This window comes from Frankliniella occidentalis, unplaced genomic scaffold (genome assembly GCF_000697945.3).
Source record: "Frankliniella occidentalis isolate FOCC.00 unplaced genomic scaffold, Focc_3.1 Scaffold60, whole genome shotgun sequence".
NCBI lineage: Eukaryota > Metazoa > Arthropoda > Insecta > Thysanoptera > Thripidae > Frankliniella > Frankliniella occidentalis.
In genome coordinates, this window is record NW_026267190.1 from 1,003,981 (window position 1) to 1,031,148 (window position 27,168).

The following is a 27,168-nucleotide window of genomic DNA, read 5'->3' on the forward strand; positions in this document are numbered from 1 at the left end:
GCGTAGAAGGGCCCACTCGCTCCGCTCCGCGATAGAGGGCGTCGATACAGTCGCGGCCAGGAGCCGCGTCCGGCGGCAAGCCCTGTGTCTTCAGGCCGCTTCAGGCACGGCGGCGCCGTGATCCCGTCGGGGGTAGGCGGGTCCCGGGCGACGTGCAGGCAGGGGCCGAGTCGTCTTATGCCGTGTTCATTTGTAATTGGTCCTTTTCTTCTGAGCGCTCTTCCCCCATTCGGTGGAAATTGGAGATGACGGGCGCGGGCGCGGTCTTCTTGATCGTGTCTTGCCCTCACTTTTGCTCGCTCGGCAGCTCCCCCCGTCCCGTCAGGAGGATGTCTTGTCAGCACGATGGCGGCGCGTGGCGGCGGGGGGCGGAACGGGGTGAGGCGGGGCGGGGTTCACGGTGGGGCGCGGCGGGGCGGGGCATGTTGCTCACGGTTTCCTGCCGTGCGCCGTGCGGCGCGGACTGTGATCGACCGTCGGCGTGGGTTTGACGTGCAGCCCCCGGGGCACCACCGCGCGTCGCCCGGGCAAAAGCAAGGCGGGCTGCCACTGGTGGAGGTGATGCCGGTATAGTGCAATGTTCTTACAATGTCCCCCGGCCTCCAGTCCAGTCGCAGCACAACACATACCATGCGCCTGGCTGACAGGCGCCGGCGCCTCAGCGCCCACCCCCGCGAGTGGCCGGGTTCGGGTTGCCAAAAATGCCTACTCGCTCGGGCCGAGGCCGCGGGGCGCCAGAGTCCGAGACGATTGGCAAGTATAGGTATACGCAACGCACGTGTAAATGCGGCGCAGTGTGTGACTAACCGGCTGTTCCGGCCGAGGCATTGTTTCTCTGCTTTCGTTCATCTGTCAACGCATAATGACATCCTTGACACGACAGCTGGAAACGCGTTGCTCTGGACTGTCTCTGTCCTTGGCCGTTGGGGGCGGGCGGGACACCTCCCTGCAGCCATGCCCGGTGGCGCCGACCACTACTAGCACAGCGCCGGCATGATGGGGGCGTCCCGCGTAATGACACGACGCCTTTTGAGGGTCATGCTGGGCTGGTCTGATTACGAGCCGGGGTGGTTCTGTCACGCTCGGTACTCGGTGTAGTTGAGGGTCCTTCCATACACCACCTCGTCCCCCCCTCCCCTCCTATCTAACGACAACCCAAAAACCTAAAGCCGCACCTCTCCGACCCGATGTGGCGCCCGAATCATCATCATCACCCCCCTCCACCCCCCGGTATTCAAAAGGGAAAAATAAATAAATATAAAATATGTTACTTTTGCTCCTGTCGCCGTCTTCGTTTTTCTCTCGACCGCACGCCTGCCCCTGTCTTGCCCACCCCGTCTCGCCCCGCCCCGCCCCGCCCCGCCCTGCTCATCGCCGTCGGCCACGCAGCAGTGCGCTGCGCTGCGCTGGTCATCCATCGGCAGAGCCTTAATTGGGCTGCAATTGGCTCTCGGCGCGAGGGCAGCGGGCGGGCGGCGGAGCCAGCGGACCGCCCGCGCTAATCACTGCCACTGCATCGGTTGGCAAAAAGGAAAAAAAAAAAAAAAAAAAAACAGCCTTTTTTCCACAAAAATGGCAGTCTTAACACCTTCCTTGCGGCTCATTTTTGGTGCCTATGATTTAACATGTATAGTATATAGATTTTTTTTAACCCGGCGTTTAAAAAGCGAGAGAGAGGGAGAGCGAAAAAAGAGATGGGGGCAGATATTTTTCCTTCTGATAGAGACAGTGTTGGGTTGGGCACTGTCTAAGATGACAAGTGAAGGTTTTCCGGTGATACAGTCGGATTTCAATGGCGCTTTTCACTGTAGCTGTTTGCACCCCTAGATACGGTTTTGCATTGGTTTTAGCTGTCCGAGGGTGTTTGAAGGTCGTTTTACGCGAATTTAATTAAAATTTCGTCAAATTTGTCCTCGCCGGACTATGGGCGGCCGGGCTCTGGGGCTCTGGGCGCCGCTGGCGCCGCCCCTTCCCTCCCCGCTCCAGCGGATCGATAGGCGACCACCGCCGCCCCGCGCCCCCCAGCCCTGCCCTCTTTGGACACGCCCTATATCGGAGCAGCCGTTTCGGAACTTCAACTTGACGGCTACCGGCCGGACATGAACACGGGGCATCCCCCTAGAGCTCTCTACCATACCGACGATACCCCTATAAAACCCTTTTGCGGACCCTACAACGGTGTGCTCCAAGTGGTGGTAGTGATGGCTGGTAGAGGTGGGGGTGAGAGTACTAAGTAATAAGGTATTCCGGAGAACGGGTAAAGAAGAACAGCACGAATAACAAGGTGGCCCGTGTTTGTCGCCCGGTCTCCCCCTCCATTTGGGCGACGAATCACAGGCCCCTTTGTTATTCGTGCAGTTCTTCTTTTCCAGTTCTCCGGAATACCTTATACAGACCTGTTGTACTACGTTACTGGTGGGATCGAGATCACAGCCTCGACCGTCCTAAGGAGAACGTCCAAGACAAAATTACGCCAAAATATGGCGTCAAAGTGGTGTCATTATGACCTTAAAGTCAAAATCTAGCCTTCCCAGGTAGGGACTTAGACGTCAAAGTGACCTGCAAAGACCCCATTGACTCCGTTCTGACCTTGGCGTCGTTCTAAGCCTAAGCCGACGTTTATTTTTGTTTTCTTGTCTTCTGTGTTACAGTCCGATGGAAACACGGCATTTCTGCGAGCTGCCCGTGCCGGGAATCTCGACAAAGTTCTTGAACATCTGAAATCCGACGTTGACATCAACACAGCTAACGCCGTAAGTGGATCTAATCGATTTTATCTTTCGCGCCATCGCTTGTTCTGCTTTCTGCTTCTGTTGCCAGTCTGGCAGTTAGTGTATTGTTTGTTTCCCGTCCGGCGTCTGACCGAGAGAAGTTGGATTATTTACATTTTTCATTATCATTATTATTATTATCAACATTATTATTAACAGAAGAGGTCATTATGTTTAATGTTTGGTAATTTTAGGGTTCTCGTTCATCTTCTCATTAAATATTATTACTCCTGCTTCTGTCAACTCTTGCTTTAATAATCTTGTATTTCAAAAAAAATTAGATTCCAAATTCCAAAAGCTTATTTCCAGCTTATCTTGTTAAGTGATTATCAACATACCACTGTATTGTTTCAGAATGGACTGAACGCTCTCCATTTAGCTTCCAAAGAAGGCCACACACATGTAGTAACAGAGCTACTATCTAGAGGGGCCACCGTTGACGCCTCCACCAAGAAGGGAAACACAGCACTTCACATTGCCTCCTTAGGTAAGTTTTGAATGAAGGTTATGCTTTTCTTCTGTGCTGTGTCATCTTCATTATCCTTACCTGAGTTTTTGTGCAGCGGGCCAAGAGGAGGTAGTGAGATTGCTGGTCCAGCATGGTGCAGCCGTCAACGTGCAAAGTCAAAATGGATTCACACCACTGTACATGGCTGCACAGGAGAATCATGACAATGTTGTCAAGTTTCTTTTGGCTAATGGTGCAAACCAAAGTCTTGCAACTGAGGTAGGGTGGCACCTGAGTTTTCTTTTCGTCCTATGATCAAATAGGTTTTAACATTTTCTGAAACCAATATTTTACAGGATGGCTTTACTCCACTGGCAGTTGCCATGCAACAAGGCCATGATAAAGTAGTTGCAGTTCTTTTAGAAAATGACACACGTGGGAAGGTGCGGCTTCCTGCGTTGCATATTGCTGCTAAGAAAGATGACTGCAAAGCTGCGGCTCTGTTGCTTCAAGTGAGAGCTCCAATTTCGTAAATTAGTAGACTGTCAATTCATATCAAAAGTTATCCAATAACTAATGTCAATTTAATTTTTTAGAATGAGCACAATCCAGATGTTACTTCTAAAAGTGGCTTCACACCTCTACACATAGCAGCCCATTATGGTAATGAAGCTATTGCAAATTTGCTTCTCAACAAGGGAGCTGATGTCAATTATTCTGCCAAGGTGAGCTTTATGTCTTAATATAAAAAACATTACTACTTACTCAAACTGTGAACCTGTAATTTTATTGTTATTCTGACCTCAAAGTTTTTTAAATTAAATTTTTTTGTGTCTTTTAGCACAATATTAGTCCTCTTCATGTTGCTGCAAAATGGGGTAAAACCAACCTTGTTGCTTTGTTGTTGGAGAGGGGTGCACATATTGAAGCCAAAACACGAGATGGTCTAACTCCACTTCACTGTGCTGCAAGATCTGGTCATGAACAAGTTGTTGACATGATGCTAGAAAGAGGTGCACCCATTAGCTGCAAAACAAAGGTATGGCAAGGTGGACGTTGGCTTGGTTCTTTCCATTCAAAAATTTGATAAATTTAACACAATTTGTTTCTTTAGAATGGTCTTGCTCCTCTTCACATGGCAGCTCAAGGGGATCATGTTGATGCTGCACGAATTCTCCTTTACCATCGAGCTCCAGTTGATGAAATAACTGTTGACTATCTCACAGCACTCCATGTAGCGGCCCACTGTGGTCATGTACGAGTGGCCAAACTGCTTCTTGATCGTAAGGCTGACCCCAATGCAAGGGCTCTTAATGGATTCACTCCTCTGCATATTGCTTGCAAGAAGAATAGAATTAAAGTTGTTGAACTTCTCCTGAAACATGGAGCATCGATAGAGGCTACGACTGAAGTAAGTTTATGGATCTACCAAATAGCTGTTCTTTTAATTTGTGACAATCTTGTTTTAAAATTTAAATATATTATTTCCTTCTTCTTTCAGTCTGGCTTGACCCCACTCCATGTTGCGAGCTTCATGGGATGCATGAATATTGTGATCTACCTTCTACAAAATGAGGCAAACCCTGATGTTCCTACTGTCCGGGGAGAAACACCCCTCCATCTTGCAGCACGTGCCAATCAGACAGACATCATTCGCATTTTGTTGCGCAATGGAGCACAAGTAGATGCTAGAGCAAGAGTAAGTAATGAAAATTAAATAGGGTCTACTTCTGTTTCATTTTCCATTTTTTATTCATTTGATAAAATGGTTCTTTCAGGAACAACAAACACCCTTGCACATTGCTTCCCGTTTGGGTAATGTTGATATTGTGATGTTACTGCTTCAACATGGAGCTGCTGTAGACTCAACTACCAAAGATCTGTACACTGCTCTGCATATTGCCGCCAAAGAGGGACAAGAAGAGGTAAGATGCCTCTTAGGCCGACGAATTATGGATCATGTTGATGTTGTTTACTTAATGGACAGGTTTTGGACTAGACGTCAAGAATATTTCATTTAATTATCATAATTCATAGAACTCAGTTTCCCCTTCAGTTTTGCACTGCAAATGTCAAGTTGATTTGGTTTAAATTTGTTGCATGCATTACACATTGTAGTAGTTATCTTCCTATCTCACTGGTCAGGCTGAGTTCTGGTTTAACCACTGTAACAGTTAATACTATATCTTACAAATAAGGATAATCTTTTGCCATTGATTACCACTCTCTTGCATGAGAAAGGAATGCCTAACTGTGATTTATGACACAGGGTCTCTTGTAAGGAAAGTACAATTTATTGAGGTGGTTCAAATATTTAAAAAAGATTTGTCTTCCTTAGTCAATACTTGTCTAGTCATCTTGTTTATCCACTCTGAAAATTTACAATATTTGGGTAGTTTAAAAGACCAATAAGAATGGTTTTGAGGTCCCAAATTATGATTTTTCTCAATGCCAAATGATGTGGAGAAAACCTCAATGTACATTAATTAATCAACAATTATCAATTTGATGATTAAAGTACTTGATAGGATCTGCATGCATAAACTGATCTTCCCCTTCTTTTCTGTTTCACTATGGAAATTTTGATCTAAATTCATGTTATTACATATTCCTTCTTCTTAGAGATCAAATAAATTTATGTAGTCTTTTTACCAATTCTTTTTAGACTATATTTATAGCAATTTTGAACTCTACTACTATTTCAACCACTGAAGAGTATTGTCCCGTGAACACAGATCTGTACAAATGCTTACCAAATCTCACAAGCACTCCAAAATGTTTATTTATCTATCTATGAATGCCTATGCCATTTTTCTATGTTTTATGTTGCATGTTTGTTGATGGTTTAAGCCAAGTGTTGTAGATTAGTCTATCAGTTTGTAGCCAGCCAACATACAAAATTGACCAAATTGATTTGCCTCTAATGAAAAATTTGAAAAAATATAGAACTAGCATTCAGTCTGCTGATTGCCTGAAAAGTTGAAATGTGTCCATATTTACTATTTACTCGACACATTTTCTATGTTAGCTGCATATTGTGCATAATGGATCCATGGTATATACCTGGACTAGTATGTTACACGCTGACTTCCAACTATTTTTGTGTCCTATATCTTAATGATTTGATCATTCATCTTATCTCACACTTTGTATTGGTTGTACGTACTGTCCACACAATGCCCTTATGTAGTTTCTGTCCACTACATTGCATGCAGGTGTAGGGGTGGGTTCGCTTATCTTCATTGACCACAGCTCTTAATGGTCCCCTGTGAGTAGGCAGCTCACCCATTAGCCTGCATGTTATACTGTGCAATAAAGGGCTGAGGAACTCATTGCTAGTTTTTTGCGCCTTCTGACCAGCTACCTATTACAATTTTGATTGCCTATTGATATGATTGTCCCCTAGTACTTGGTTCTGGGATTAAGGTTCTTTTCCCTCCTTATTTCATGATCTAGATCTATGTTTGCAGTTTTGTCTTGGTTGTAAAAATGGACTTCTCTTTTCCTTATCTTCCTTGGTTTCCATCTGAGCTGTTAGTCCTCCTCTCAAGTTCTGTACTTGTTTTGTTTTCTTATTTCAACATATATCATTCATTACATATATGTTAGCTAATTGTTATTTCTTTATTTCTTTACTTTTGGCTTTGTTGTTATCATTGTTGAAATAAATAGTTTGTTGGTCACATCTGAATTATGATTTTCACCTTGGTGAATTTTAGTAGCGGATGTGCTTAGAGGCGGCTTAATTTTTTAGTTGCTTATTGTTTAAGCTCACTTTCTGTATCTGCATAGATATTATTCTTATTTGTTTTCATCAATGTTGAAACATTACCATGCTTAACTTCTTTTTTGTTCTCTTTAGAAGCCGCATCTCAGTTTCATTCGCCTTTCCACTGTCTTTCTTTCTCTCATCACACTGTCTGTACATTTTTATTTGAAGGTAGACTCCAAATCATAGCTCGTATACCTTTGATTTGTGCTTACCTTTGTGATGTCATATTAGATCAAATTTCCCTCACAATTCTTCGTTCCATACCACTACCTGAGTGTAGTTTCTATTTTGATTGTGTGCACAGTCACCTCTTTTTTTATCTAATTAGTTTTTAAATTATTTATTCATAATCTAATCTTCACTTTACTGATTGTTGAGGGACGAATATCTAGGTTTCTTTCCTAATCCAAGAAAGTTTTATAAAATAATTAAACAAACAAAAACACAACAAATTCTGGTGCAGGTTGCCGCGGTTCTTTTGGAAAACGGAGCCTCGCTTACTGCTACAACCAACAAGGGCTGCACTCCTTTACATCTTGCTGCCAAATATGGCAACATGAAAGTTGCCAAGTTATTGCTACAAAAAGATGCTCCAGTTGACTCCCAGGGCAAGGTCAGATAACATTTGTATTACTATTAGTATTGTATTAGTTTTACCCTTTTGTAATTGAAATGACTATTTAATGAAACATATTTTTTTACATTGTAGAATGGAGTCACCCCTCTTCATGTTGCAAGTCACTACGACCATCAGAGTGTGGCACTCTTGTTGCTGGATAAAGGTGCCTCCCCTCATGCTACTGCAAAGAATGGGCACACACCTTTGCACATCGCAGCCAGGAAAAACCAGATGGATATTGCTACTACACTACTAGAATATGGGGCAAAGGCTAATGCTGAGTCTCGGGCAGGTTTCACTCCTTTGCATTTGAGCGCACAAGAAGGTCATACTGACATGTCCACACTTCTTATTGAACATCAAGCTGACACTAATCATCAAGCCAAGGTTTGCATTCAAACTTTTAACTTTCATCTTAAATGTTAATAAGTTACGGTCACTACAATTATGTCATGTTTCCTCTCGTCTGTTAACAGAATGGCCTCACTCCTCTACATCTTTGTGCACAAGAAGATAGGGTGAATGTTGCGCAGATTCTTGTAAAAAGTGGAGCAAATGTTGACTCTATCACCAAGGTATACTTTTAGTTCAAATGTTTGACTATTATGTAATATTATATTATTCAATGGCTTATGAACTAGACACTAATTAGACTCTCATTTCAGGCTGGTTATACACCTCTTCATGTCGCTAGTCATTTTGGACAAGTAAACATGGTGCGATTCCTTTTGCAACATGGTGCTGATACTGGTGCTGTGACTAGTGTTGGTTACACCCCTCTTCATCAGGCCGCCCAACAAGGTCATTCGGGTGTTGTCAGCATTTTATTAAATAGTGGAGCCCAACCCAATGTTACCACAAAGGTAGTGTACACTTTCAAAGTAACTCAAAATAATCTTTTCCCCTCTTTTTTTTTTTAAAATGGAAATCATTACTAATGCATACTATATCCATCCCTGGTGCATTACAGCAAGGACAAACAGCTTTGTCAATTGCACAAAAGTTAGGTTACATAAGTGTTGTGGAGACGCTTAAAGTTGTGACAGAAATAACTACAATTACAACCACAACCACAACCACAATTGAAGAAAAATATAGAGTTGTGGCACCAGAAACAATGCAAGAAACCTTCATGTCTGATTCAGAGGAAGAAGGAGGTAAGTTTCATCTTGCTCACAACATTCTCGTTTGGGCTCCACTCATTAAATCTATCTATGCATATAAATACCTGATTCAATATTTCAGAATCCTTCTATTTTTCACTATTTGAAGTATACACAAATTTTATTTCAAGTGTTAAAGAAATTTTTCAGACCTGGACAGGCTTTTTAGTAGTAGTTGGAAATCTCATTAAAGTTTCAAGAAATTATTTCTGCCTCTCTTTTTGTCTGCATTGTGTCTAGACATTTTTTTCTTTATGCTTTTACATCGTTTCTCTTTTGAGTTTTAATGATTTTTGATGTCTCTGCGGCTTTCCTTTTTGTTCTGTTATCATTCTGTTCAAAAGATTTGGGCAGTATAAAATTGTGTGAGAAGTTCCTGCTTGATACTTTGTATTGTATTAGATGTGAGTGGAGCCAACTCGAGGTTATCATCATCCCCAAACTTCTCAACAAGCCTGTTCTGTATCTGCAATAATGGTTCCTATTCTTTATCATTTTGTGCTTGCTTAATCATTTACCATTATCATTTCATCGTCATACCCTCACTTACTCAAATTTTCAAACATATTTTAAAATCCTTCCATTTTTTTCCATTGCCAATGCTTCCCTTTTTGTGTATTTGATGTTGCACACAACTGTTAGTGTAAGTGTGTGAGTGTGTGTTACTAGCAACAACGGTGATCAAACATTGACAGTAATTTTGTGTTCAAAAGCCTTGCAACAAGGCCATGCACTTTGCTTCCCACTTTTGTTTCAGCCAGTCTTTTTCTTGTGTTTGTCTCCATTTTCTTTTGCTGCATTCTTGTTTTGTCCAATTCAAAAAAAAAAAAAAAAAATAGGATTCCAATCTAATGGTTACTTTTTGTGCATTACATCCATCTGTCTATTCCATATGTGTATACTTCAACTTACTCCAGGCACTTATTAGATTTTATGGCCTGTTTCACTTCAATTATTGTGTTAAATAATTTGTTTTCACTCCTCACTGTAGTATGTAGCTTGGTGGAAATATTCAGGAGTTTATGATCTTATTGGTTTTGTTAAGGGCTTACCTCTATTTTGTAAAATTTGAAAAACTTAACATCTTGTGGGTTTATTTAAATAAGGATTCAAAAAGGGTCAAAAAATATTCTCTGAGGACTGAGGGCCTGTGGAACTTTAACCGAGATAAATATTTTATGAATCTCGGTATGATTTAAGGGGACCAAGGCCTCGAGTGCACTGGGATGTACTTCGGAAAACCCACGCACGCTCAGCATGTCTACTTGCCTTATTATGAAGGGCAATCGCTGCTCAAGCGTAAGTCATTATCCCATTACCCACCTGCGCACGCACTACAATAAATTTTGCTACCCATGATTTGCTTTAAAATGTGCCTCTTTTTTTATTCAAAGCATCTTCCATGTAGATAACTTTCAGCATAGTGCAATGTTCAGTTTTGCATTGGTAAAGTGGAAATTTAAACATACTACAGGATTTGGTTGGAGTGCAAACTAATAATAAGGATGAAAATGTCACATCAGATGTGATGTAAATATTGGCATTTACTCAAGGGCTTTTGCATTTTAAATTAAGTAAGCACATTAATAGAGCATCAATGCCAATGGTTTCACTGCCATTTTACTACTAGTTCGTGTTTCAATCATGACAATCCCATTTTGAATAGAAGTTATAGAAAGCAAAAAAATGGAGGGAAGGGTGACCCTGATAATATTGAATAACAGCCTGCCTAGTAATTCTCATAGCTCTCTTTACCTCAATACACACCTCATATTTGCCTGCATGTACGAAGCACATCATCTTTTTGAAATCAAATTTTCAAGTTGTTGTTTTTTTCTCTGTATGTTACTTTGTTTCTTAAGAAAGTGATCAATTTTTTTTTTTAAGATAATCATTAATTGTAAGGTAGCTTACTCTCTTTGTTGCCATACAAAAACTTGCTTGGTTCTGCTGCAATCCGTTTTGGAACTTGCAGTCCCCCCCCCCCAGCAAGACTCTCAAGCTTTTTAAATATGGCAGTGCAATAATTAATTTTTATTATGTACCCCTTTTTACTTTGTGATCTATCAAGTCTTTATCTAGGTACCCTAACCGAATTGCATGGCATGACTAAGTTTCTGGTTATAACAATACATTGTACTGAATAATATCATGTCCCAATATTTTTCTCCTAATTGTGTATGTGTAGGTAAAGTGTCTTCAATTGGGACATTTTTTTTTCAATCTTGAGCTTGATTTCTAAAAGATCCTATGTTTTTCCCTGGTTATTCTTTTTCCTTTTTAAATTTCTTATTTTGTTATATGTTAGCAGAGCGTCTTGTGCCAATGTAAATCATCAATAACAACCCTTAATGTTGCATTCACTCTGATTTCAGGAGAGGATACTCTACTGAACGAACAGCCATACCATTACTTAACTGTGGATGAAATGAAAAGCCTTGGAGATGATTCCTTACCAATTGATGTCACACAAGATGATCGGCATGATTCCAACAGAGATCTTGGTCTGTAGCTGTGATTTTTTTGTTTTATATGTACATCTATAGAGTAATTTTCAATAACTTGTGCCATATTCTTCTTTAATAGTGAGTCCCCAACATGTGAAAGAAGTGTATTCTGCCCAACTGAATTATGCATCTGATAATGTGGACATATCTCGACATCCAGTCAATGTTGGGTGAGTGCTTGGTTAAATGTCACTTGCCATCTAAAGCAAGGAAACTGTTTTTAGTTTCTAAATTTTTATTCTGTAAGTGTACTAGAGTTTTGGTTTCATCAAACATGTTAATTATTTGATTATATTTGTTTTTGTTTTTTTAAATTTACACCTAACTGAAGAATTTTACCTCATACAATGTGGCTCTAGTAGGCTCGGGGCTGCAAAACCCAGTCAAGCGCGACCACATTGTGGTCACGCCGCACTGAATTTGTCAAAAATATTGAAAATATCAATCAATATGTAAATGTCTAAGTTTTATTACTGATGGTCTTTTACTAATACAAATCATCTAGAACACCTCTAACATAACTCCTTTTTTGCTTCATCTTGATTAGTAGCTTTATGTTGAAAGCTAACCAATAAACTGTATTTTTTCTATTTCTTTTGCTTACTCCTTTGGGATGAAACAGAAAACTCAAGTGGAAGAAGTAAGTTATATTGTAACAAAACAATGCTTGCTTAGTACTACTCATGGTTTTTTCCTTAGCTAGTTCAAAGAAGTATGATAAAGCATCAAAGCAGCGTACATTTTCAATTTCTTGCATAGATTTAATGTAGTTTAGAAATGCGCAAAGCATGTACACACATAATCATATTGTAGTAGTAACAAAAAACATTCATCATTTTTAGCAATTGTTTTTAGTCTTGTCCCTGTTAAGAATTTTTTGGAAGTTAACTGGAAATTCCCCTTTATTTTATTCTATGAATTTGTTTGCTTGTTCAGCCTTTGCTAGAGTATGTCACAAGCTTGATTGTTCCTGCTCTTTTCACCTTCTTCATCCCTCTTTTAATTTTTAAAGGAAAAGTTAATTTAAAAAAATTTGTTTATGCCTATGAGTTCTGTTTATTATTTTACCTGCTTGTATCTCTCATAGTCTAGGTGCGTTCTTCCACGCAGATGGATTGTTGCATGCTTTTCATGTTTCTCATATGTGCTACAGATATAAGGGTACATCTTTGAATTGTAATTTAATACTTACTAACTTTTATTTATTGTTCTGCTTAATTCAGTTTCCTTGTGAGTTTCCTGGTGGATGCCAGAGGTGGTGCTATGCGAGGTTGCCGCCACAGTGGAGTGCGGGTGATTGTTCCCCCACGTAAGGCACCTCAGCCTCTTCGAGTCACTTGCCGATATCTGAAAAGGGACAAACTTAGTCATCCTCCTCCTCTCATGGAGGGAGAAGCCTTGGCAAGTCGTATTCTTGAATTGGGTCCTGTTGGTGCCAAATTTTTGGGGTGAGTTAAGTCTAAGTCAAAGTAATTCTAAGATTTTATTATCTATCTTAATTTGACATTTTCTGAATTTTTTCTTTTCTACATCTAGACCTGTGATAATTGAAGTACCCCATTTTGGTTCCCTTCGTGGAAGAGAAAGAGAAATAGTTATCTTGAGGTCAGATAATGGTGAGACATGGAGAGAACACACTGTGGAAGCAAGTGAAGATGCGATTCATGATGTCCTTAATGAGAGTTTTGAAAAAGATGGTGAGCGAAATGGTGAGGTGCACTGCGCTTTTGCGCTTTATTTTTTTTCTTTATTTTGTTGCTGTCCTATCCTATCCCCATCCTCAGATGTTAATATTTAAATTCCAAAATTTGAGCTTATTTGTTTGTCATATTTGTTTTTTCTGCATTAGCTTTTTATTTGCCCATCAGCAAAAAATTTGAAATTTGCAAGGTGCTTCTTTCTATATTTAATATTTTGATTCATTCCTTTTTGTTTTTCCAGAGCTTAGTCAGCTAGAGGTTTGTGACTCAGGTCGTCTGACTCGCATACTGACCACTGACTTCCCTCAGTACTTTGCTGTTGTGTCTCGAGTACGACAAGAGGTTCACGCCATCGGACCTGAAGGTGGAATGGTATCATCGTCAGTTGTTCCTCAAGTACAAGCAGTTTTCCCTCAAGGTGCTCTGACTAAGAAGATTAAAGTTGGCCTTCAGGTAAATTTATTTAAGCCTCGCAAAGGTATTACATCCACTAGTATGCTTAAAAAGATAACAGTTAACCACATTCCCAAAAAGAAGCGTTTCTCTTTAGTATGGTAATTTCAGATTCCACGTTTTACTGACAATTTATTTGGCTTATGCGCTAAGTAGGGTTTAGTTTTGTTCATGGCCCGTGTGAAAAGGGAACACAAAATATGTTGTTTTGCAGATGCTTAGAATATCAGGCCTCTCAAGGTTCACACATGCCTTTGTGAATAAAGTATCTATCAATTGTCCTGATTACAAGCTATTACTTCAATTTGTTTTCTGTGTTGTTATGGTGTCCCTTACTCTGCGGTATGCAGATTTTAAAAACTGGCTGTGTGATTGCAGTTTTGATAAGCCAAGCCTGACACTCTAAGTTTCTGCATGAAAGTGGGAATGCTGCATTCAGTTCCAATCTGAACAAAACTACTTACCAATTTCTATTATTCGTCCTAACATATGTAACTACTACTAATAATCAATTTCTATTTATAATACTGTAGTCCCAATTAGTGGCCCAGGTGTTTGTGTCTTAAAGTAATGAATTTGTACATACTATGTTGTACTTCCACAAGGATTTCATGTCTTGGTGTGATATTGATCTCAACTGACATTGTCTCTACTATACCTTCCTCCCCTGTATGCCTCTTCCCTTTCTTTTTCTCTTGTCTCCTTTGAAATTATTAGAATTTTGTTTCAATTTTGAAGGATTTATCACTAAGGTTAGCTATTCTAGTCATTTTCTTTTATTGTACTTATGTGCAATTGTACAGAGTTATCTGAAAGTCTAGTCATCTATTCATCTGAAGCATGCATGATCTTTGAAAGAATTTCATGTTGTTGTCTTTATCAATTTAATTCTAACCATTCTAATTGGGCTAAGGGATTATCATGAAGATTTTGTTGTTATGATTTTGAAAACCCTTCAAACTTCTTTTTTGTGTCAATTTTTATTAAACTATTAGTTAATTCTGTTTTGGGGGAATTGCCAAGATTATACTAGTTGTTTGATTTTGAACGACTGGATAGCATTTCCCTGATCTTTCATTGCATTCCCTGAGATTTGGTGAACTTGAATTAAGGCTGCCATAATTCATTGGAGTAGGACTACACAAACACAGTTAAAGCAAATGGGAATATGAATATCTGACATCTTGTATAAGTCACCTTGCAAATCTGCTAGAGGTAGCTTTAAGATGTTTCTAGACATAATCCTGTTGATGATGCTCTTGTTAATTTGGCTCATATAATTTTACCGTGTAAATATTGATGGGGCCAAACACCGAACCTTAAAGTTCTGTGTGTAGTGCCATCTAGAAAAGTTTTTCTTTGACCGTTGAGTTATCAACATTATCAGTTTGCATAAATATTTACAATACATCTTACAAGTTAACCACCTTGAAATGAAGACATAAATTTAATTAGAGACACAAGGTATTTAAAGCATGGTTTCTGATATCAATAGTAACTAAGTGTAGTATGCTGATGTCGTAGGAACGTAAATTGTCACTCAGAATGATAATACTTGTCAGAAAAGTATGTTAAAAACATAAGCAGCTTTAAGACACCTCTTTTTCTTGATCTAAGTGACTACATCCCATGTCTTGTGCATTTTCTGTTGTCTTTTTACTCCTTGTATCTACTGTGAAAGGCGTGATGCCAATTTGGATATGATTGGTGGTGGTGTTTTAACTTGACTGTTTGCACTTTTACCTTTCTTTACCTTCTGTAGACACATTCCTCTGCACCTTGCTTTAATAACAGGCTTCTGTATAATCTTGTCAAAGTGTGTGCCCAATGAAATTAGTTCAAGTCAAAACTATTCGTGTTTATCTCTCAAGAAAAAATAAAATGTGTCTGATATGCAAATATTGGTGTTGGTTGTTAAATAGTCTTACTGAGCCTAATGTCAACCAAGAGCATGCCAAAGCATGGTTCGAAAAGTAGCATTGTACCTTTTGCTGTAAGCAAGGAATTCCACCATTTTATGATATTTTCTTACTTGTTGAAAAGCCTAAAAAATATCTTGCATTGGGTCAAACATGTAAATCCTAAATGTGAAATGAGAAATTTTGGTTGTAAGGAATTCCTTTGTCTTAGTTCTCAGTTATCTGGCACTGTATTAAGTTTTCTTTTTTTACAAAAAAAATGACTTCCTAATTTTATTGGGCGCCTTGCTTGTTGCTCAACTTTTTCACTTATTTGATTTGGCTTTGCACTGGCTTTGTGTGTGCGATTGGTGCTATATTTTCGAGCCCTGCTTACTGTAAGCTGTTGGTTGCTTCACCCCTCTCTTCACCCCTTTCTGTTTTCAGATATTTATAAGAACACTTTGCTCTGGAGAACACACATTGCTACTTAAATTTGCCCAAGATATCACACATTTAATTATGATTTTTTTTTTTTTTGAGGTACTTCAGAATCCAAGTCTTCTTTGGACAAATATTTAGATTAAATAAATGAGAAGTAATTAGCATCGCGTAGGCTCATTGAAGACAATTCTCGTATAAAAATATAAAGTAAAGTATTCTCCTTCCTTTTACACAGACTTATGCTGTTGTTTTTTGAGACATGAACAGCTGTATTCTGATATAAACTGAATTTATTGGTTTTCGTTATTTCCTCTCCCATTTGAACACTTTATAATTTAAAGTTAACATGAGACATTTGGTGAGTACTTAAATATTCTCTGCCATCAGCGTAGATATATACCTTTTCATTTTATTGTGCTTGTTGTAATTCCTTACAGTTCACTGTATTTGTAGCATACCAGAGAATCCTAGATCCTGATTGTTTTTGTCTTCTATTTCTGCTCTAGTATAATAATAAGTACTAGATCATTCGCTGAGTTGTGTTGCTTTCTTCAACCATTCCCGCTGTAGTCTGTGGTGTTTTGAAACTTGAGCTTTTTAGAGGGTACAAAGCTACCCCAGATGTTGTGCTTCCGCCTTTCAACTGGAGCTTATGCCTTTGTGATCTGCATAGAGCTCTTTTATATTGTATAAATTTTGTTCTCGTTCAATAATACATGTCGCAAATCTATACTTACTATTAGTTTTGTGAGTGTGTATCTTTTGCTGTATTGCTGTGCAGATTACCCCCCCCCCCTCCTTTTGTTGTGTGTTTATATTGTTGTCCAGTTTTACATCTTGAGCTGACATATTTCTCACTGCTTGTGACTACTTGTTCAGAGACAGTAAAACCAAGAAAAGTTTTATACTTTCCTATTATCCTACTAGTCAATTAAGTTGTCAGTTGAGTTCAAGACTAGATGGAACATTTAAACCAAAATGTCTTTCTGGGTACTGCTGAAAGAGAAACCTTCCTAATGGATCAATGTGTAACCTTTCTTAAGCTTGAATTTGAGAATTTTTTCTCAAGGATCTTGGGATTTTTCAAAAGCAACATATTTACAAGCTAGATTTGATAACTAAAATATGGGATGAGAAAAAAAAAAAAGAAATCAACAGTTTTGTGTTTTAACTCCTTACAGGCCCAGCCTATCCAAGCTGATTTAGTGGCAAAACTCCTCGGAAACCGGGTTGCTGTTTCCCCAATTGTCACTGTAGAACCAAGACGACGTAAATTCCATAAGCCCATCACGCTGACCATACCTGTGCCTCAAGCTGCCAATAAGGGAATGATTAATCAGTATTCAGGCGATGCACCAACATTAAGATTACTGTGCAGCATAACAGGTAAGTTCATTCTGTTCAGATTTGTAATAATAGGCTCTTGATACTGATGTGGGTTTTAGTTTATCAGTAAGGAAATTTCATTTGTTGGGAAACAATTTTGATACCAACTAATTATCTCCTTGTGGAATAAGGATCCACTTGCTCTGGGCTTGTGATGTGACAAACATATTTCTGTTTTCTTACACCCTAATTTTAAGGCTTTTGTAGGTCATTGTGGATGGTATATTCATAATTTTTTTCATTTCAATTTTTTCTTGAACTATTTGTGGTGAAATGAGACAGTTTCAAATGCATGAGGTTAGTTAATTGACTCGTGCTGATGAGTCTTTTATTTTTCACTCATTTTTCCCAAACATTTATTAATTATTTTTTCATTAACTTGAAATCACCCTCTAATCAAGGACTTGTTTTAATACCTTGACATGTCAGTGGTCATGATAAATGTTTTGAAAGAACATGGCCTATGTGTTGTTTATTTTGCGGTGCATGGTGATAGTAACACTTGCAATGGGCATGTAGTGTGAAAATGTAGAAATACCTATAGGTAAAAATTGTAGTTAACATGTCAGTAGACCATTGCTCAGCTTCAATAAAAAGGAGCACCATCATGGAAACCCATACTCAAGTCATATGACCCTTTCCAGTGTTCATGATTTGTTTGTACATGTGTATTATGTTTACATGTTAACTTCTAATTGGCACATAATTTAGTGATTTTTAAAATGTTATAGATGTGTCTAGAGGATATAGCAACTAGAGTTTACGAATCATTCCCTTGGTTCAATTTCATCTGATGAAGTATGCTTTTAAGATATAATATAGTTTTCAAAATTTTGAACTCTAATTAATGGCTGTTAGTATGAAAATTATTGCAGTACCAACTTATGTAAATTTTATCAAAACTGCATTAATTAGACTTGTGGCTATTCATGCTGCTTGCATGTCTTTTTTGCTGACTCTTAACATTCTTCAAATCAAAGCCTTAAAAAAAACAATTTGACAGGTCATAATATGCAATTTGCCCTTCTTTTATATCTTGAGCAATAGTAGAGAAAACTTGAAGAGTATGCAGAATATTTAGCTGAATATTTTACTAAATTCAAATGGAGGATAAATCCCTCATACAGTGGAAGTGAAAGAAAACTGCCCCGTGCAATTTTTTTTTTAAACACTCACATGGACGTTCTTGTATACCATAGGGAAATGCATATTTTGCTTCTTACATGGGTTTTCAAAGTACACAGGATCACTCATGTAGTATAATTGCACAAACAATTATTATCTGACCCCCTTAGCACTCAACTGCTAAGCAATAGTTTTGATTGTAAACTGTTCCTAGGTTTACATGCAGATAGGCACATGCAGTTCACTTCACATGTATCTAGATTATTTAGCATTTCATACTCCTGGATTAAAGTTACCATTTGCACAACTGGCTGAAAAATATTATTTACATCAAGATGTAAAGAACATCAGTTTGTTGGAATGTATTATTAATAAGTTTCACTCATTTCTACTTTCAAAACTTTAGTGCAAGTGCATGCACAAAATGGGCCTAAGCTTATGTTTAAAACTGATTATTAGTGTCTGTGAAATAGTGGTATGAAAAACATCCATTTTTGAGAAAAGTGAGATATAACAATTGATGTGCATGTGAACAATTAGTGCAAGATTGAAGTGGTCTGTAAATAGCTGGGTAGCCACAGTCTATGCACAGGTAATGTACTTAGACTGTTGTGCGTCAAAGTTGTTTAGATTTTATTGGTCTCTTTTTTATGTTTTTGACTAAAATGGTGTTAGAAGCTCAGCTTTGCGGTTGTGTCATGTAGAGTTAATTCTCCATTAGATCCTATGGTTACCCATGAGTTCAGGCTGCTGCGTGATTCATAAGTTGGAGATGTGTGAAATCTCTTTCCAACAGTAAATTGTCGTATTGGACACATCGCCAGCTAGATTGATATTTGATAAAGGTATCATCTGTTAGCTTGTCTTATTTATTGAATGCTGGCTTAGTCCAAGTAATATACAATATAAGATGTCTATTACTTTTTAAACCCCATCGACTATGTGCCAGGCTGTGCTTTTGTTTGAGATTTGATCTGTTGACTCTTTAAATAGCAAGTAGTCTATCTATAATAATTCGAGGGGACTAATAACTACGTCCCCTACAGCCTAATGTCTAAAAAGCAACTACACAAGATTTAGGCATAAAATTGTGGGGAATATGTGTGGAAGTACTGTTGGAAATCTTCTCGAAAACATTTCTGTACAGCTGTACAGTAAAACAGAACTATCAGTGCCTTACAGGAAACATTTACTATTTACTTATTGTACCTACTTTTCTTACAAATTTGATGTTTGGTGTTGGTTAAAAACTTTGTTTCATTAATGCCTAACAATATGTCCGTATAATGTATATGGACATAAGTATGTCTGCTGTTAAATCAGTCTTCTTTGTTTATATTAACCTCTCTAAATACTTCATTTTATTTATTATTGCTGTCCTAAATTTTTTTCTCTTTGGCCTTTCCTTATCCTCATGCATAGCCCCTTGTTTTCCCAATTTTCTCTTCTTGTTGCTCTGGTGCAATGTTTCCCTATACTAACAAGTACTCACTTCTGGCGCAACGCTGCACGCATGGGCAGGCCTGTTTCGGAAAAGATCCCTTAAAGGATTTAAAGGTAAAGGCCCATTCAAACTAGTCACAAATATTTTTTGTTTACCTATTGTTTTTATTAATCATAGAAAATATTCCTTTCTTTTGTCTTGAATTTTTACCAACCATCAGTTATCACTCTTTCCTCAATCAGGAAACGCTATCACACTTCTGCAAAATTTTATTTCTTTTCTATTTGTGTTGTTTATGTTTTGGCAATGACTAGATGTAAAAGAAATTTTAATTTCATTGTGGCTCAGACAATGTTTTATTGAAAATTTATTTGGCTTAAATTTCTGGTATATCATTCCTTAACTCTTTTCATTGTTGGACTTCAAGTAATTAATTCATGTAGTGATCGTTTCTCAGACTTTTGTACACCCCTAAACCTTTGCATCTGTTCAGGATGTGTCTTTTTTTTTTTTTTTTTTTTTTTTGCCTCTGTACCACTTGAGGACAGTACTTTCCTATTGCTTAAAGTTCCGTTTCAGTTCAAAGGAACAATATTGTCACTAACCAAAAAATGTAGCATGTCCCAAGCTTCCATTTTGTTTCACAATCTGGGTGCTCCATTTAAGCAGTACACTGGATATTCGCACATTTGATTTATTTTTTGGTTCAATTTTTATTTTGTCAATGCTACCTCATAATTTTGTTTTAACTTTTTATATAGACACTGCCATTACCTTCTGATGCTTATTAATGTGAGGATTTGAGAGTTCCTCACCACAAACATAACATGTGATTTCAGCTTTCATCTCCTTATAACAAATATGTCACTTTCTGCAGCTGACCTCCTGAGTCAGGCATAGAGAATAGGCCTAGCAGCCCTATTGAGGGTCTTTTCTGAAACTCTGCTTGTCTAGAAGAGCATTGTTGTTTGATATAGCGCTTGCTTTTTGTACAGCTTTTGTCCTTTTCTAATCAATTGTAGCAACCTGGTCAACTTGTAAATCACTGAGAAGAAAAAATTTTGCACTCTTTTGTGAAGTGTTGCCTGAATCTATTACAGTTTGACCTCTGTTTGTTTTCATCCAAATTCAGGATGTCTTTGGGTATACTTTTAGAGTTCTTATTGACCTGTGTAGGATTGGGATTGTGCATTCTCTCACGTCAACATTCTAGCAATCCATTTAATTATCAATGCAAATATTAAGATGCTTTATTGCCACACAGAGTGCACATTTAAGTGTGAAAGTTTTGCAATATGTAGCCATTGGTCAAAATATGCTATGTTACCTTTCAAATCTAAACAGGGCTTAAGTAAAATAAAATAAATATGTGGTTTATAAGTCAAAGTTTGGGGAGTTTCTTACAAAGAAAGTAGGTATTTCTCTCATGGTAGACTTTGACTAAGATTTTTCTGATATCAACTCTACAATGTAGAAGCTTTATTGGACCGTTTAAATGAATCATTCTTACATCTCTTCTGTCTTTCAAATGACACACTACATGTCATGCACAGTGATTTGAGCTTTAAACCATAAACCATAGTGGTTCTAGATTCCTTTAGATTATCCAGAGCACCCGAGTACAGTTCTTCATTTAACTAATCATACCACTCACTCACACTACACTCAGTAATTGGTGCACTCAGCAGGTAGAGTAATTTGAGTCTTGCTGTAATTAATGCTCTTTGTTTTCTCATCATTAATAAATTATTCATTTATTGGAGATTTAGTGCACCTTCTGAAGTGCAGTCATTGCATTAGGTTGTTATACTAAATTGGTGAATGGAAGCATTCTTTGACTTTCAGAGTGGAACTTAATTTTCATTTATATTTTTGAGAGTACAACTGTGTTGTTATATCCCCTGATATGATGTAGAAGTTAGGGTTCTAGGCTATTTTCATTCAACTGCAAGTTCTAATAAGCTTTTTAAAAAATAAATGTGTGGTTTGTATTTTTTTCTTCTTTTCTGTGGTCAATGAAGGAAATGGTGCGATTGCTTTCGACTAATGCTTCCATCACCTCAATTTTTTTCCTATTTGCTAGTAGTGTCATTTTAAGTGTGTATCCTCATTCAGTCTTCCTTCTTATATTCTTCACACAAATTTCTTAAGTTTTGGCATACTCAGTTTCAGCGCCATTATATGTCACTATCCACATGCTTGCCCAGCTGTCACATATTCATCAACTTATTAGATCCATCTGAAATATAGCTATCGTCATTAACTATATTTTCAATATCTTACCTTGAACAAAGTCAGATTGGTTGTAATAGAAAACTGGAGTGATTTGTTGCTTGATAGGGTCAATAATTACAGATTTGTTTGGCTTGTGCACATTTTACATAAATATTAAAAAATGTGCTTGGTATTTTTTTTTCAGGAGGCACTACAAGAGCCCAATGGGAGGATGTCACAGGTTCTACACCTCTCACCTTCGTAAATGACTGTGTGTCATTTACCACTACTGTGTCAGCAAGATTTTGGCTTATGGATTGTCGGAATATATCTGAAGCAACCAGAATGGCCACAGAACTTTACAAGGAAGCAATACATGTTCCATTCCTGGCAAAGTAAGAAATTGCTGACATTTTCTTTTCAGTTTACATTACTTTATAGCATGCATTCATACCAAACGTTTTCTATGATTCAGGTTTGTGGTGTTCTCAAAGAGGGTTGATTTCTTAGAAGCTCGTCTGAGGGTATTTTGTATGACTGATGATAAGGAAGACAAAACCCTTGAGCACCAGGAACACTTCACTGAGGTGGCCAAGAGTAGAGATGTAGAGGTATGTCATGAGCATTAGTCTAGATGCGTTTAATATTCTGGGTCTGAAGTTTGAATAGGGCAAAAGACTTAACTGTGGACTTATTTTTTATCTGTTATAGGTGCTGGAGGGTAAATCACAATTTGTGGAGTTTGCTGGTAATCTTGTTCCTGTGACGAAGTCTGGTGATCAACTGCAACTTGGTTTCCGTGGATTCCGTGAGAATAGACTTGCTTTCACAACAAGGGTTAAGGATCCTCATGCTGATGCTGTAGGAAGAATTCTCTTCATGAAGGAGGCCAAAGTATGGAGAATTTTGCACTATTATTATCATTATTTTAAAAATATTTGTCTTCCTAAAAGCTGAAAAATACCACAGAGAATCTGCCACTTATTGTGAGATGTTTCATTCAATCATCTTCTGTTACAGGTGCAGAAAGGTGATCCCCCACAACAACCTGTTTGTGTGCTGAATATTGTTCTTCCTGATGATATCATCCCTGAATCAAGTACTGCCGAATCAACTCCTCAAAAATATAGTCATGTTCACCTCAGTATCAATGGTAAAGTTTATTTTCTGTTAAACTTTCAAACCTGTCTCAAACAACAATAACATCATCATCAACAACAACAACAGTAATACTAATAACAATTCTTGCTATTTACAGGGTCTTCAGCACCAGCTAGACCAGAATTGAGACTTTCTGACATTAGCAACACACTAGGCTCCGATTGGGAATCATTAGCAGTAGAGCTAGGTCTATCAAGGTCTGATGTTGATAGAATAAAAAGTGATCACCCTGCCTCTGCTGCTCCTCAACATGCAATGGCTATGCTAAGGCTATGGCTCCAGAAATTAGGCAACAAAGCTTCTGGTGAGCATTTCTTGTGCACCTACATCAAAAGAGTGTAATTTATTTTATATTTTCACTTAATGTTTTAATTTTGGTGTTGTTTTCAAATCCCAGGTACAGAGCTTCAGCAAGCACTCCAGAGGCTTGGCCGAGATGACATCATACACCGTTGCATGATAAGCTGTGATGACCAAGAAATGAATTTAACTTCCAGTCATTTGGGCTTAGACCAATCTGGCTTTGATAACTTACAAGAGGAGTTGGGAGTGAGTAGAGATGTTTCAAGAGATGCATCTAGAGAGGCTTCATTACGACGAAACCTTAGTCTAGAGGCTGGAGGGCCATATGATGAACAAGACATCATGAAGGTCAGTAGGGTAAGGACATTGGTATTAATTGATTTCTGCAATCTCCCCTGGCCAGTGTTATAGAGCAATTTTATTTTATGTCTTTTTAAAATTTTTAATTGATTATTCTTGGTTGTTTTTATTAGGATTCGGAGTCTGTTGAAGAGCTGGTAGAAAAGCCAATACATACTATAGGTATTCTCATAATTTCAAACAAACAATCTTGTGCACCCACTTAAGTTTGGAGATGAAAAAATGTGTTTCTTCTATTGTGTGTGTTTTTGCAGAGAGGATAGAAGAAGTAAAACAAATTGACAAGCATCACCGGGAGCAGGATGACAGCGAAGAAAGAAAATATGTTGCAGAGGAGAAAGAAGTAGAAGAAAAACGAAAGTCAGTTAGGGAAAGGACCCAGGATATCGAGAAAAGACTCTCACAAACTTCAATGGAAGACCAGCAACAGAGAAGAGATTCCCAACTATTCCAGGGCGTTAGTGAGGGTTTGGAGAGGCTGAATGTAACACAAGCAACAGAAGCTGGAGGTAAGAGCGCAATCCTTTTCAATATCTAATTGACAGAACGGGCTTTTTAAAGAGGATCGGCAAGCTATTCCAAATCCTATTAGTATTCAGCTTCATAATGATTAAACCATGAATAAACAAAAACCATATAGTGGTTGCCTTAACTACATATGTAATGTGACTGGAAATTGTAATTACCGGAATTATTTTAATGTTTGTGAAGTTGTTCTTCACAAAATAATTTTGGACACATACTGTTGTGTTATTTGCAGACCTGCTGTCCCCAGGTGTGGTACAGACACCTCCGCCTAGTCCCGCTGAACTCCCCTATGACGCAGGTTTGTGTGTCACATTGTTGTTTCATTTAGAAAACATACCCTTTCACTTTTCTTATGCAGTGGGAATATTTAACATAATAATAAAAGTTTAACACATTTTGTTATTTCATGGTGTCAAAACGCCCCTCTTTGGCCAATTTTTAGATCTCGCATGTTCTATAAACTTTACTACATGTTTCAGTGGTTTATGATGACATCAAATATTTTGCATCATTCTGTTTTAGGTGAACACAATTGGCATGAAAGTAAGGTTTCAACAACAACAACTATAACTTCTGAACAGCATTCTGGCTCTCAAGGTAGGACGTGAGCGACATCTAGCGGACAAACTTCGGCATGACCCTGCTGGCCAAGATCCACCAACCTGCTGCTTGTCACCTGCTTGTGCTTATTTATGCTGCCAAGTGATAAGCTCTTTTTATTTTTCCACTGGCTTTTTTTGAGATAGTGGACTGATTGTAGAATGTAGAGAGCATGGTTAGAATAGTAACTTTAGTGCAAAACGCACAGTTCTAACCTGATGGTAAATAAAACTCATGGTTTTAGTTGCCAGTAAGAAGATTTTTTAAAAATCAATTTTGCTTGTAAAGCATTGGCTGACAAAAGTTGATTCAAAATCTCAGTCATTGCAATGAATTGTTATAATGTTGAATTTCTTTTCTCCAGAAGAAAAACCTGATTTGATGGGCGATTACTTTTGTGGTCTGTCTATTCTTTACCCCAAACTTTAAAGATCAGGTTATTTTTCTGGGGAATTGTTTATCTAAAGTATTACTGGACAGTTATGATTTGTCCCTGGGTTAGTTGTATAGAATGATTTCTTATGCGTTTTTGGAGTTGCAATGAAATGAAACATTTCCATTCCGCATTAATATACATTCAGTTAATTTAAGATACCTACCTAATTTATGTTTGTAATTTCCTCTTTATTTATTTTAGCTTCTAATTTAATTCAGAACAGTCAAACAGAATAAGGAATCAAATTCACTGCTTGTTTTCTTTTATTGCATTTTATTTAAGCTACCATTACAGAAGCGTTTTGTTTTGTTTTCTTAATTAATGAAATTAACTAATTTATGGAAAAAGAAATTAGAAAAAGCATCTTGGGTTAAAACCTAAGCCCTAACTATGTTTGTTCAGAAAACATGTTGTAAAGTAAAACTCAAAATAAATTTTTTTCTTTTTTGTTGATATATTTGCAACTTTTGGATTTTCCACATGTGATTTGACACGTACAACCCTGACACTAATCAGCATGGCATCCTAAACCCTTCTGCTCTTCTCCGTGTATGCTGCCTTAGTAGGATTTTTTGTTATTTGATGCACAGCACACTTCTGCAGGTCAGACCACACGATTTCTCTCCATACAAAAGTTACAGTCATACTTTTCCCCAAAATAAAATATTGACAAAGGAGAGGTAACTTTAACAATGATTATTGTAATTATGTGCAAGTACTATGGTTCATTATGAATCAAAACGCCAAGTTTTTGACTATCATTCTTCCTGAGTCTATACTCAAGAAAAATGTAGTGCCCTGCAAAGTCTTTTGCACTTGAGGGTGTTCTCCGACCTAGGTAATAGCATTACACCCCCACCTGCTGCAGGGCCGACCCGCCCTTCGCCTGCTCCGCCTCCGCCCTACTCCGCCCCCCCCACCCCCTTCTGCTGCCAGTAAGGGTGGCATGGACAGTGCGTGGCCTTCCGTTCCCAGCCGAGTGCACCCAGCTAACTCGTCCGACTGAGTCGCATTTCTTGTCAGTTTGTGGAAAGACTTTGCCGATCGCGTGCCGTGTCTCAGGGCGTTTCCAAGATATACCCGAAGTTGTGGGTCACATTGAAATAGATGCAGTGAAGCCTTGACAGTGGAAAGCACAGATACTTAACCTGTAGAGCAGGAGATTTTGGGTATGTAATTATCAGCATTTTCTTGTTGTTAAAGTTCTTGACACATGAAATACAAATGAGTGAAGGTATATGCGGGTATTTTAACTCTGATCAAATGAACTTCAATTCGCAATGCCTGAATCCTGAACAGCAGTCAGGCGACGCCCTAACCTAATCTGATTTGCTACGTTTGCGGTCATTGACGCCGACTGTAATTCTGAAAGTATTGTTGTTCCATTTTGTCACAGTGAAATGCCCCTCAGTTTATTCCTTTTTTAGCGCGAATAAGTAAAACAAAATAGTGGGTAGAACACCAAAGGGCCCTGATTGGTCAACTATTTACCCCCACCACTTGAGGATCAAGCAAGCGGCGGTAAACACTCGACGAATCAGGCTTCTTGATTTGTTCTTCGTTTTCCTCAATGGAACCTTTAAAGAAATTTCACGCTTAACAAGAATGGAATGTTTGGATTGCTTTCGAAATTCTCTCAAACCACCGCCGCGGCCTACAGTTAGAGGCTTTATCAGCTTAAGGATCTTAACATTTTAACATCTTAACCCTTTATGGTCACCTTCTGAGTGCTTTATAGAAAAAATTATTTTTTGCCAATTCCTAATAGTTTTGGATCATCTGAGTCCACTGACACCAAAAAGTTCGACCTAGGTTAAATCGGTAACGAGATATGGG

The 27,168-nt window shown here is 38.3% G+C and overlaps 1 protein-coding gene across 32 annotated transcripts in view; it reads left to right on the plus strand.

The window, feature by feature from the left end:
- Positions 1-27,168, plus strand: part of LOC113210314 (ankyrin-3) — a 141,534-nt gene that overhangs the window by 52,620 nt on the left and 61,746 nt on the right. For 20 of the 32 annotated variants that reach the window (XM_052267827.1, XM_052267814.1, XM_052267823.1 and 17 more), the window contains exons 2-33: positions 2,652-2,753; positions 3,126-3,258; positions 3,335-3,498; positions 3,576-3,731; positions 3,816-3,944; positions 4,061-4,258; positions 4,334-4,630; positions 4,721-4,918; positions 4,998-5,144; positions 7,455-7,604; positions 7,701-7,997; positions 8,087-8,185; positions 8,276-8,473; positions 8,581-8,767; positions 9,974-10,072; positions 11,149-11,277; positions 11,360-11,450; positions 11,903-11,920; positions 12,504-12,728; positions 12,817-12,989; positions 13,222-13,433; positions 16,957-17,161; positions 22,150-22,339; positions 22,420-22,555; positions 22,656-22,838; positions 22,965-23,097; positions 23,203-23,409; positions 23,503-23,765; positions 23,882-23,930; positions 24,023-24,277; positions 24,529-24,594; positions 24,819-24,893. In XM_052267827.1, coding sequence (XP_052123787.1) covers positions 2,652-2,753; positions 3,126-3,258; positions 3,335-3,498; positions 3,576-3,731; positions 3,816-3,944; positions 4,061-4,258; positions 4,334-4,630; positions 4,721-4,918; positions 4,998-5,144; positions 7,455-7,604; positions 7,701-7,997; positions 8,087-8,185; positions 8,276-8,473; positions 8,581-8,767; positions 9,974-10,072; positions 11,149-11,277; positions 11,360-11,450; positions 11,903-11,920; positions 12,504-12,728; positions 12,817-12,989; positions 13,222-13,433; positions 16,957-17,161; positions 22,150-22,339; positions 22,420-22,555; positions 22,656-22,838; positions 22,965-23,097; positions 23,203-23,409; positions 23,503-23,765; positions 23,882-23,930; positions 24,023-24,277; positions 24,529-24,594; positions 24,819-24,893 — 5,164 coding nt within the window. The remainder of the gene's footprint in view (positions 1-2,651; positions 2,754-3,125; positions 3,259-3,334; positions 3,499-3,575; positions 3,732-3,815; positions 3,945-4,060; positions 4,259-4,333; positions 4,631-4,720; positions 4,919-4,997; positions 5,145-7,454; positions 7,605-7,700; positions 7,998-8,086; positions 8,186-8,275; positions 8,474-8,580; positions 8,768-9,973; positions 10,073-11,148; positions 11,278-11,359; positions 11,451-11,902; positions 11,921-12,503; positions 12,729-12,816; positions 12,990-13,221; positions 13,434-16,956; positions 17,162-22,149; positions 22,340-22,419; positions 22,556-22,655; positions 22,839-22,964; positions 23,098-23,202; positions 23,410-23,502; positions 23,766-23,881; positions 23,931-24,022; positions 24,278-24,528; positions 24,595-24,818; positions 24,894-27,168) is intronic. The other 12 variants (XM_052267820.1, XM_052267839.1, XM_052267841.1 and 9 more) reach the window with 8 other exon arrangements.